Below are 12,234 nucleotides of genomic sequence, written 5' to 3'. Positions count from 1 at the left end.
ACCGGACCGAACACAGTGCAAGGAGCCGGGCTCCTATCATCATAGTTATGTACGACGCTAGGAGTCCCTGCCTCACTGCCAGACAACTGTCCCGTACTGACAGCATGATTAAAGTACGGGACAGTTGTCCGACAGCGAGGCAGGGACTTCTAGCGTCGTACATAACTATGATGCTAGGAGCCCGGCTCCCTGCACTGTGTTCGGTCCGGTACTTGTGGCCGAAATACGTTCATCAATTACGGATGTAATGACCTCGTGAGAACATACCCATAGGCTGGATTCACACGAGCGTGTGCTTCTTGCGCATGCAAAAAACACGGCGTTTTGTCTGTGCAAAAGGCACTTAACAGCTCCGTGTGGCATCAGCATATGATGCGCGGCTGCGTGCTTTTCGCGCAGCCGCCATCATTATGACACTCCGTTTGGATGTTTGTAAACAGAAAAGCATGTGGTGCTTTTCTGTTTTCATTCATCCTTTTAACTGCTGTTGCGCGAATCACGGTGGTCGCACGGAAGTGCTTCCGTGTGGCATGCGTGGTTTTCACGAACCCATTGACTTCAATGGGTGCGTGATGTGCGAAAAACGCTCAAATCACGCACATGTCTGCATGGCCCCATAGACTAATATAGGTCCGTGCGATGCGTTTTATATCCCGTTCGTATGAATAAGCCCTTAAGTAGCAAAATTGTGGAGGAGAGGGTTGATTTTTTTTCCTAAAAGACAATTTAATGTAATATATGAAAATTCCAACTGTTTACATCCTCATTCTTGTCTATAAGGGACATTAGGGCTTGGGTAGTAAAGCTATTTGACTTATTTGACAGGCCAATGGTTGAATAAGCTGGAAAAGTGAAAACCAGAAATATGCCAATCGCAGTTGACACGTCCCTTCCCCTACTATTTCTAGCATACAAAGTTTATTACTCAGCATGAAATTACAATTATTCAATGTGACCTAATCGCACTCATTTTCCTGTGTGATGCCCCCATTATGTCCCCCTGCTGGCATTGGTCAAGGGATGTCACTTCTTGTCTAAATGAACATGAAGTGTAGTCTCCTAGCAGACCTAACTATCATCATAGTCACAGACAATAAGTTTTGTCAGATATGCAAAGGCTAGAATTTTTCAAGGCATTACGTTTCAAATTTCCAAGTAAATACATCAGAAGGTTTGTCCAAGCTGGATGTCCAAGCTGGTTGGTTCTAAGCTCCGTGTACACATCATTCACATACTATATTCACATAGTCTATGTGCTGTTGTTAATGCAATGTGCAGACTTTCACATTGAGGGTATGTTCACACGCAGAGTCAAAAATTTCTCAAAATACGGAGCTGTTTTCAAGAGAAAACAGCTCCTAATTTTCAGAACTTTTTTGTGCCACTCGTGTTTTTCGCTGCGTTTTTTACGGGCGTTCCAAAAACGTCCCAAGAAGTGTCCAGCCCCTGAGCCGGCTCCATACTCCCCCACCTGACTTTTGCCATATATATACGACGGATGTCGGGAAGGGGTTAGCATTTGCTTGCACTGTAAATTGTGATCTGCTGACTGCTGGTCAGAAAATAAGCATCCTAAGGGTCAGTTCACACCGGTTTTTTTTTTGTCGCCGGGCTTCCATTTGATAAAAGATTGTCTCGATCAGACAACCACATTAAAATGAGTATTGTACTTGCTGTTCCTTTTTAAGGGGAGACACAATTCACTTTCCATTTCAGGCATCAGATTCGCCTCTGCATCTATGATCGGTGGTCCTCTTCTAATTTTACAGCTGACTTATCTCAGTGTATAGGTGCTTCCAGTGTGAAAGAAAAATGCTAAAACTTTTTATTAATATTCTGTCAATGAATGTTTATTCTCTTTAATTTCTTCATATAAATTTTCAATAATCTTTCAGTTATCTTAATTATTGTGTTGTTTTAGTGTGAGACTTTTTACCCACAAGGGTTACCTATTTGAACATGTGGCCATTACCTCAGAATTTCCATGACCATGTTGAAATCCGGATGAAATACAGACATTGCATACAAGTATGTTTTGTCCATTTGCACTTATTTTTATCTCCATATTGATCTTTTTACATTCAGTGTGTATCTTTGTTTTTTCAGTGTTTTCTCTCCCTAATTATCTTCCAGATTGAAGCTACAACTACGGATCAATCCTATACATATTAGAGGCCACACGCTTTTTCAGGCTTCATAGAGGTCTACTGGAAGCACATAGGTCCAATATGGACAAAAATGTAGCATACTTCGTACTTGAATTAAAGACGCAAGAAAACGCCCATGTATATGACAGCATTGATTCAAATTAGCTTCATATTCAGGATATTCCAGATAAGGAGATAAAAGTGTCATGTGAATGAGGCCTACAGGGCACAGAGGTGAGCACAATCTGCCCATATGCTCCTAGAGAGGAGGTATATTGGTTTACCATGGACAGACTGCTATGTTTTGTTATCCTGCATAAACATTGCAATTCAACAGCTGTGTTCCCTACGTTTGCCTTTCCCCCTCATAATCGGACAAGGAGACTAGATTTAAAAGCGTAATTCCAAAACTGGGCATCTTCTACTGCATTCAAAAACAGCCCTATCACAGAGATGATATGCACCATAGGTGAGCGTCCATTTATAAATCAGGGTATATTCACACGTAGCATTTATAATGGCCAGAACTGGTACTAGAGAACTAAGAAAATTTTCCTAGAACTGTGTGGAAACTCTATGTCACGTTACATGAGGTTTTGCATACTGTTTTCTAAGGCAGGGGCGTAGCTGGGGGGGGGGCAGGCGGGGAATGTGAGAGGGGGGCGCCAGCGCCGCCTCCTCCTGCACTATAATTGTACCTGTGTCTATAGGACACAGGTACAATCAGAAGCAATGAATGACCGGGCACGTTCCGTGCCCGGCTATTCAGCGCTTCTGCACCAGTGAAGCTACTGGTACCTTTTGTACCAGTGAAGCTTCCGTCGATGAAAGGCGCTGATTGACAGGGAAAGTCATCCTGCCCAGCCAATCAGCGCCTTTTATAGATGCTTCGTTCAACCCCCAGGAGACCTGCGCAGAAGAGAGCAGGTCTCCATTGCTGCCGGCCGGCGTGGGAACGGGATTAAGGTAAGTTTGAATTATTTTTTTTAATTGTAATAAAAAAGTGTGTGGCTGTATCTACAGGGGGGACTTTATCTACGGAGGGGGGACTTTGTCTACATTGGGGGGCCTTAATCTACAAGGGGGACTTTATCTACGGGGGGGACTTTATCTACGGGGAGGCTTTATCTACACGCGGGGGCTTTATCTACAGGGGGGGTCTATCTACAGGGGGGCTATAAACTGGGGTGGGCTATCTATGGAGCACCATATACAGGGGTGGGCTATAGCTACAGGGGGCTATATAGTATATAGCCCCCTGTAGATATAGCCCACCCCTGTATATAGTGCTCCATAGATAGCCCACCCCTGTATATAGCCCCCTGTAGATATAGCCCACCCCTGTATATAGCCCCATGTAGATATAGCCCACCCCTGTATATAGTATCTCACAAATAGCTTCCCATATAGTGCTCCACAGAAAGCCCACCCCTGTATATAGCCCCCCTGTACATATAGTCCACCCCTGTATATAGTGCTCCACAGATAGCCCACCCCTATATATAGTATATACAGGGGTGGGCTATCTGTGGAGCACTATATACAGGGGTGGACTATCTAGTGGAACACTATATACAGGGGTGGTCTATATGTACCGGAGGTCTATATCCAGGGGTGGGCTATCTGTGAAACACTATATACAGGGGTGGACTATATGTGGAGCACTATATACAGGGGTGGACTATATGTGGAGCACTATATACAGGGGTGGGCTATATCTACAGGGGGCTATATACAGGGGTGGGCTATCTGTGGAGCACTATATACAGGGGTGGGCTATATCTACAGGGGGCTATATACAGGGATGGGCTACCTGTGGAGCACTATATACAGGGGTGGGCTATATCTACAGGGGGCTATATACAGGGATGGGCTATCTGTAGAGCACTATAGGGGGAGTTATTTGTGGGACACTATTTACAGGGGTGGGCTATATGGGGCACTATCTACACGGGGCTCTATGGAAGACACTATCTACAGGGGGCACAGTGTGTGTGTGTGTGTGTGTGTGTGTGTGTGTGTGTGAGACAGTGTATGGTGCTATTATAATTAGAGGTGCAGTGTATGGCGCTATTATATTTAGGGTGTAGTGTGTGGTATAATGAGAACTTTATCTTTATTTATAGATGTAGAAATGTTGGAAAAGTGAGAAGCTGAAGACATCTGAGCGGCAAACATGAGTCACCGGTGAGTCACTTAATGTAAATGTTTATTCTGCCTCTAATCAGCACTGTAGTCACTGTATGATCTGCAGTGAGATGATGGGTGGTATGATTATGATAGGATTTTTTTTTTTTTGAAACAGCAACTCCCAGCATATCCTTACCATTGTTCGGGCCATGCTGGGAGCTGTAGTTTTACGCCGTACAAATCTGTAGAGCAGGGGTTGCACTAAATTGAGCTGTATTTGTGCTGGTGCTGTATATAAGTAATGAGCTTGGTTCTGGGGCTGTATTTATGTACTGAGCACTATTCTGGTGTTGTGTAGAGAACTATATTGCTTGTAAAATGTACAAATGTTTTTATGCTCGCGTTACATAAAAAGAAATGTGGAAAAGAAATGACACGTCGATTGGTAGAGAAAACAAACACTTCGAGGGGGAAGATGTCGGGAAAGAGGTTGGGGGGGGGGGGGAACCAAACTGAATCTTTGCCCCGGGTGCTGGAGAACCTAGCTACGCCTCTGTCTAAGGGAGCATCGCTGTTGGGCTGGTGGGGTATATGCCCTGGTTCCCAGAAGGGGTGCCAACTTACCACCCCGACTTGGCCAGGGTATGAAGATATGGGGCTAGGGCTCCAAACTAAATACTTGCCCAGAGTCTAGGAAAGCCTAGCTAGGACTCTGGGTTCTCTCCACTGAATTACATTTTTAATCCGTTACAGCTTATTACAAAAGCTGTGCTTTTTTAACTGCGCTGTGTGAATGGGTTTTCATAAAATCTCATGCACTATAGTGTTATATCTGCCCACTTATTTGCAAATAGCCTAAACAGCAATTATCTAAAATATGCTTATTACCGGAAATCAGGAATGTTCCAATAATAAGGTTGCCGGGCTCTGGCGATCATCAAAGTTGTGACTTAATTAAGAAAACTGCATTAATATTTGTCAATGGTGACAGCAGTCAAGCAATGGAACTGTTGATATTATCTGGCTAGTTAGTTAATACGTGCTCTTTCCAATTCGTCTTTTCTTGTTCTACTTGTTTATCCTGTTGCTCATATATCTCTGAATTTGTAAAAACATATATTTCGATTTCACTTGTTTTTCTTGAGTTTTTGCGAATATTGTAGTATTTGTGCTTGTTTTTTTGTTTTTTCCAAAAAGCCATTGGCACCCGACACTATACAGTATTTACTAAACCATTTTTGCCTTCAGCTACAGTACCTATAAAATGTAGGCCTACTCCTGGGTTATTGTGTAACAACAATAGTCCCACATCATGATGCTGCACCACCAAGCTTTACAGTGGGGGTGGTGTATTTCATCAAAGAAAGTTTGTAACTTCTTTAAGTCTTCTTTCACACTATCGTTAGTATACGTTTACCTCTCTTCAGTCAGTGGAAGAGAGGATCGCAAGATTAAAAGGAAAGTAACAGTTCCGTTGATTTTAATGGTAATTCTTCTGTGGCACCGTTCGTAGGTTTCCGTTTTTTTTAACGGAAACAAAACTGCACTTTTGCTTGAAACCTAGTGAACGGAGACAAACAGAGAGCAACTGAAACAAAACAATTACCATTGAAATCAATGGTAATTCTAACGGAACCGTTGCTTTCCATTTAATCTTTCATTTCTCTCTTCCTCTGGCGGAAGAGAGGTAAACGTATACTACCGGTACTGTGAACTTAGCCTAGGCCCAAATTTTTGTTTGTATTACTTATAGATAGTTTTTTGCAGCCAAAACTGGGAATGTATCCAAAGGGGTTACTAAAAGAAAATACGGCATCAAAAGTGTCACCTGGGACTAAGGACCTATGCTCATGGTCATATTACATCGTATGGATTCATTAAACAAAGACAAAAAAGCAGCATGTTCTGAATCTTCTTTAAATCAGAGAGATTGCTTTACGGTCATTTATAAATTGACATTGACTATAGTAATTATTTCATTAAAAAAACTAAAAAAATGTAAAGTTTCCTTAACACACTTAGAAGAAAAGTGCAGAATGAGAACAATTTGTATTTCCATTGTCACTCAGGATGTTATTACCTGTTTGCCTAGGGAATGGTAGGTGACTGCCAACTGCGACGCTTTGTTGCTGTAGTATGAGGTCCTCTGTGGTGCTCTCTGGAAGCATTTTCCTGGTGTATGGGATTTTTTCCCAGGGTATACGGATCTCTATGGGAAAGATGCTCTCCCCTTCCCAGCAGCAGTATACAGTGAGTTTACCTTGCACAGCATGGCTTCATAGGGGCTGCAGGTTTTAAATTGCTGGTGCGAACAACTTTGTTTCTATTTCAAAATACTTTGCCCTTCAGTGACACAGACTGCAACTATTCTTAGCAACCTATCTAGGCTCAGGGAGGGGCCTCGCTCGGCAGCATATTGTTCTGTGCCTGACACAACAACAGCCTGAAACATGGAGCATTTCCATTTGCATTCTTGTTGTGATTACTGTAACCGTACTTCATTACAGGATTTAAAGCTTAACTAATATCAAAACCTGCTATAGACTCTTATAAGTATTTCTCACTCACATTGTTTGCAAAGTATGATGACAATACTTTTCCAGGGTTAAACAGACTTTTATATATACTCCATAATACACACCAAGTCCTCTTCTTAGGGTCCCCTTCATCCAGCCCATCTGAAGCTTCAAAATACAATTAAAAAAATACCTAACAAAAAAATTAACTTGTTCTGCCAGATTCCTCTTTCTTGTAACCAGAACCAGAAGTGCTCGTGGCTCTTCTGCTCTACATGAAGATCTGGAACTGAAAAAAATATTTATTGGAGAGTCGGATTGCCTACTGGCAGGGCCGCACCTGCCATGAGGCGAGGTGAGCCTCTTGTCTCTGTGAGGGGATGGCAGCGGTGCCACTAAAACCATCCACCGCCTCCTGCTCCTGCGCTACAATTCTATCTGTGTCTATAGGACAAAGATACAGTTGAACAGATCACTAGCGCTGGCAAGGCAGGAAACATTACTTTCTTGTCCTGCCATTCAGCACCTTTCAATGAAGAAGGGGGCGCAATGACATCATTGCACCGCTTGCCTCATTCAACTGCAGCACAGCAGACCTTGTCAGATGAGACCAGGCCTGCATTACTAGAGGACGGCACGGGAACAGAATCAGATAATTATGTAAAGTTTATTATTTTTTTAGTGAACAGTGTGTGTGGCTCTATCTACTGGGGGCTCTATCTACAGGGGCATCTATGGTGGGCACTATATACATGGGGCCCTATGAGGGCACTATATATAAGGGACACTATGGGTCAGTATCTACAGGAGGCTCTATGGGGGCACCATGTATGGGGGCACTATCTTCAGGGGGCTCTATAGGGCACTATATACAGGGGCTGTATGTGGGGCACTATCTACAGGGGGATATATGGGGGCCACTACTTACAGGGGGATCTATGTAGAGCACGATATACAGGGGGGCTCTATGGGGGCACTATCCACAGGGGGCTCTATGAGGGTGCTATCTACAGAGGGAACTATCTACAGGGGGCTCTATGGGTGTGCACTATCTACAGGATGCTCTCTGGGGCACTATCTACAGGGGGCTCTATGCTATGTAGGGCACCATCTACTGTAGTATCTATGAGGATGCACTATCTACAAGGGTATCTATAAAGGGCACTGTGTATAGGGGGCTCTATTTGGGCCACTATCTATAGGGGGCTCTATGGTGGCAGTATCTACAGGAGGATCTATTGGGGCACTATCTACAGTGGGTTCTATGAGGGGCACTATCTTCAGGGGGCTCTATGGGGGGCACAATCTACAGGGGACTCTATGAGGGGCACTATCTACAGGGGGCACTATGGGGGGCACTATCTGCAGGGGGATTGTATGGTACTATTATAATCAGATCCACAGTGTAAGGTGCTATTATAATTAGAGGCGCAGTGTATGGTGCTATTATATTTAGGGGCGTAGTGTGTTGCACCATGATAAGTTTATCTTTGTTTATAGGTGAGGAAATGTTTGAAAAGTGAGAAGCTGAAGACATCTGGGCAGCAAACTGCAGAAACCGTCCACGACTGGGAGAAGGCATCATGGAGGTCTGGACCAGATGGAGAAGAAAAGAAAAAAGAATGACTCGAATCTTAGAAGATGTCACCTATGAGTCACTAAACGTAAAAATGTTTATTCTGCCTCTAACTAATCAGCACCATAGTTACTATATGATCTGCAGCGAGATGATGGGTGATATAATTTTTTTTGTGAAACATAAACTCCCAGCATATCCTTACCATTATTTGGACCATGCTGGAAGCTGTCGTTTTATGCCACACAAACCTATATGGCAGGGGCTAAACCGAATTTGCAAATTATCTCTATACTGAACTGTACGTATTTGTGCTGATCCTATATATATATATATATATATATATATACATATATATATATATATATATATATATACACATATATATATATATATATATATATATATATATATATATATATATATATATAAACTGAGCTTTGTTCTTGTGCTGTGTATATATAATAATAATATATATATATATATGTACTAATCTTTGCTCTGGTGCTGTATTTGTGTACTGAGCTTGGTTCTGGTACTGTATTTATGTACTTAGCTTGGTTCTGGTCCTGTATATATGTACTGAGCTTGGTTGTGGTACTATATTTATGTACTGAGCTTTGTTCTGGTGCTGTATTTATGTACTGAGATTGGTTCTGGTGCTGTATTTATATACTGAGCTTAGTTTTGGTACTGTATTTATGTACTGAGCTTGGTTCTGTTGCTGTATGTATGTATTGAGCTTGGTTCAGGTGCTATATATATGTAATGTACTGGATATCTACTGTAACTAATCAGTACCGTAGTCACTGTATGATCTGCAGCGAGATAATGGGTGATATAATTTTTTGGTGAAACATCAACTCCCAGCATATCCTTATCATTGTTTGGTGCTGTATCAATGTACTGAGCTTGGTTCTGGTGCTGTATATATGTAATGAGCTTAGTTCTGGTGCTCTATTTATGTACTGAACTAGGTTCTGGTGCTGTATTTATGTACTGTTGTTGGTTCTTGTGCTGTATTTATGTACTGAGCTTGGTTCTGGTGCTGTATTTGTTACGATCCAGGGGTATGTGGACCCACTAGGCCACTCTGCCGTAGTGAAGGGGCAGCTGACCAACTCAGAGTCTACGCACAAAGTGTATGGTAGGAGTGTAGCACACGGGTACCTGGGATAGTCCAGATGGCGGCAAGGGCTCTGGCACAGATGGGGCTGGAGGTGGTGAGTTGTGCCAGACGTGGCGGATGGTATCCAGAAGGACAGGCGACAGCCGACGTGGAGAATTACAGCAGGCTCAGGTACTACACAGGCTCGGAACAAGGCACAGCATGGGATACAGGATATAGGAGGCAGGACAAGGGAACACTGGGAGCAGGAAAACGCTATGGAACCAATTGCAATACAGACATGGGAAAACTTCTAAGGGTCAGTTCACACAGTGTATTTTGACACGTTTTTTTAACGCGGAAACCGTGTCGGAAAACGCGCCTAAAAAGCGGCTGAAAATGCCTCCCATTGATTTCAATGGGAGGCGGAAGCATTTTTTCCTGCGAGCGGAAAAACGTTTCGCGGGAAAAAGAAGGGACATGCCCTATCTTCGGGGGTTTACGTCTCTGACCTCCCATTGTCATCAATGGGAGGCTGAGAAAGCGTATTTTGCGGCGTTTTTTGCCCGCAGTGCTCAATTGCCGCAGGCGAAAAACACTGTGAAAATCAGCGTGCAGGGAGAGCAATATCGTTGGAATTTTGAGGCAGATTTTCTGCACCTTATCAGTGGGAGCAGGGCCAGCCGACCATGAGTGCTGGCGTCCCCTAGGAGGGAGACGCCTGCAGTAGGACAATGGACTGTGGTCGCGGGCGTTGCCAGGTAAGGAACGGCAGCGGTCCGTGACCACGGACGTGACAGTACCCCCCTTTACGCCCCCTCTTCTTAAGTCCGGAGTGTAAGAGGAACTTCCTTTTGAGGGTAGGAGCATTGAGGTCCTCTTCTGGGTCCCAGGACCTCTCCTCAGGACCAAACCCTCTCTAGTCCACTAGGTAGAAGGTTCTTCCTCCTATTCTCTTATAGTCCAATATCTCTTTTACCTCAAACACCTCAGACGACCCGCTGAGAGCAACTGCAGACCTAAGTCCCCTGAGTTGGGGATTCTGAGAGTGGGAGGCAACCGAAGTTTATAGGATACAGGGTTAATCCGTTGCAGGACTTCGAAAGGACCGAGGAACCTGGGAGCAAATTTGTGGGAGGGCATCTTGAGATGAATGTTTCTCGAGGATAGCCAGACCTTGACTCCAGGAGAGTACTGAGGCGGAACTTTTGTCCTTTTATCAGCATTCGTTTTCATGCGGTCCACTGTTTGGAGAATCGCAGACTTAGATTCCTGCCAGATATGTATAAACGTCCCAAAAGAAGAATTGGCTGCAGGGAACTAAGTCATGGCTGGCACAGGAAGAGGAACTCGAGGATGCTGGCTGTACACGATGTAGAAGGGAGACAAGGCAGTAGACTCACTTGTGTGATTATTGTACGAGAACTCTGCGTAAGGCAAAAGCTGCACCCAATTGTCGTGTTGGGCAGAACGATAGTTCTCCAAAATTTGATTGGTCCTCTCCACTTGTCCATTGGACTGTGGGTGATAAGCAGAGGCAAAGTCCAAATTTACATCTAAGAGGTTGCACAGAGCTCTCCAGAACTTGGATGTAAACTGTACCCCCCGGTCCGAGACAATATGCAGGGGAAGACCATGCAGGCGGAAGATGTGTAGAATAAACAAATTTGCCAGGAGAGGGGCAGATGGATGGCCATTCAGTGGAACGAAATGTGCCATCTTTGAGAAACGATCCACTACTACCCAGATTGTAGTACATCCAGCAGAAGAAAGGAAGCTTCCGTGTGACATGCGTGGTTTTCACGCACCCATTGACTTCAATGGGTGCGTGATGCGCGAACAGCGCACAAATATAGGACATGTTGTGTGTTTCACACAGCGGACATACGCTGCGTGAATATCACGCAACTGTATGCACGGCCCCATAGACTAATATAGGTCCCTGCGACGCTCGTGAAATCACGTGCGTCGCTCGGACGTATAACACGCTCGTGTAAATGAGCCCTGAATGTGAGGTTACATTTATCATCGCACTTCGTGCACCACAATAAATGATAGAAAGCAGTTTTTATTTGTAATTTTTTTTTTACAGCGCAAAAAAAATGTTGTGCAGGTTATTACGGCCGCGCCAATACTGATTATGTGTATGTTTTATGTATTGAGACTTATTTTAATGTTTATTGTAAAAAAGGTGAATGTGTATTTTTTTAATTTAACATTACTTTGTTTTTACTTTATTTTAAAACTTTAATGTACTGACATATATCAGATATGTGCCAGTACATTAGCCTGTGGACGGATAGCACACAGTCAGTTGTTAGGACATACCTAAGTATGCCCTAACAACAGGAAATATGGTAAGACATCCCTGGGGTCCTTCCATGGACCCTGGGCTGTCTGCCCATATATGGTATGGCCCTCGATCGCGTCACAGGAATTCCCTGTGACATTATTCAGGGGCATCTCCCCTTCTCATTTTCCCCTGAATTCTGCAGTCCACTGTGATGGCAGCATTCAGGAGAATAGCGGCGGAGATGAGAGGTGTAATACAGCCATTGCCCCGCTCCTGACAGGAAGTGCGCGTGCGGTCAGCATGAGGAGATGCGGCCGGCGCTGCACTAATGAGCGGCGGTTCAGGCACTGAAGACAGAACATGGGGGTGTTTTGTAGCGCGCCGCCATGTTCTGTCTTCAGTGCCGCAGATCATTAGTGCAGCGCCGGCCGCACCGCATCATCCTGACGGCGCGCACATGTCAG

The 12,234-nt window shown here is 44.1% G+C and overlaps 1 protein-coding gene and 1 long non-coding RNA gene across 3 annotated transcripts in view; one reads left to right on the top strand and one right to left on the bottom strand.

Moving 5' to 3' along the window:
* Positions 1 to 6,590, bottom strand: part of SLC2A12 (solute carrier family 2 member 12) — an 83,011-nt gene extending 76,421 nt beyond the window's left edge. The window contains exon 1 of the mRNA XM_075864305.1: positions 6,358 to 6,590. Within this exon, the coding sequence (XP_075720420.1) occupies positions 6,358 to 6,445 (88 nt within the window). The 5' untranslated portion in view covers positions 6,446 to 6,590. The remainder of the gene's footprint in view (positions 1 to 6,357) is intronic.
* Positions 1 to 12,234, top strand: part of LOC142761117 (uncharacterized) — a 95,413-nt gene that overhangs the window by 1,453 nt on the left and 81,726 nt on the right. Inside the window, exons 2-3 of one of the 2 annotated variants that reach the window (XR_012883511.1) lie at positions 1,922 to 2,028; positions 2,134 to 2,276. This is a non-coding gene — a long non-coding RNA (uncharacterized LOC142761117). Of the gene's footprint in view, positions 1 to 1,921; positions 2,029 to 2,133; positions 2,277 to 12,234 lie in introns of those variants that run through there. The other variant, XR_012883510.1, reaches the window with a different exon arrangement.

This window comes from Rhinoderma darwinii, chromosome 4, assembly GCF_050947455.1.
Source record: "Rhinoderma darwinii isolate aRhiDar2 chromosome 4, aRhiDar2.hap1, whole genome shotgun sequence".
Taxonomy (NCBI): domain Eukaryota; kingdom Metazoa; phylum Chordata; class Amphibia; order Anura; family Rhinodermatidae; genus Rhinoderma; species Rhinoderma darwinii.
This window is presented reverse-complemented; position numbering and strand designations above follow the sequence as displayed.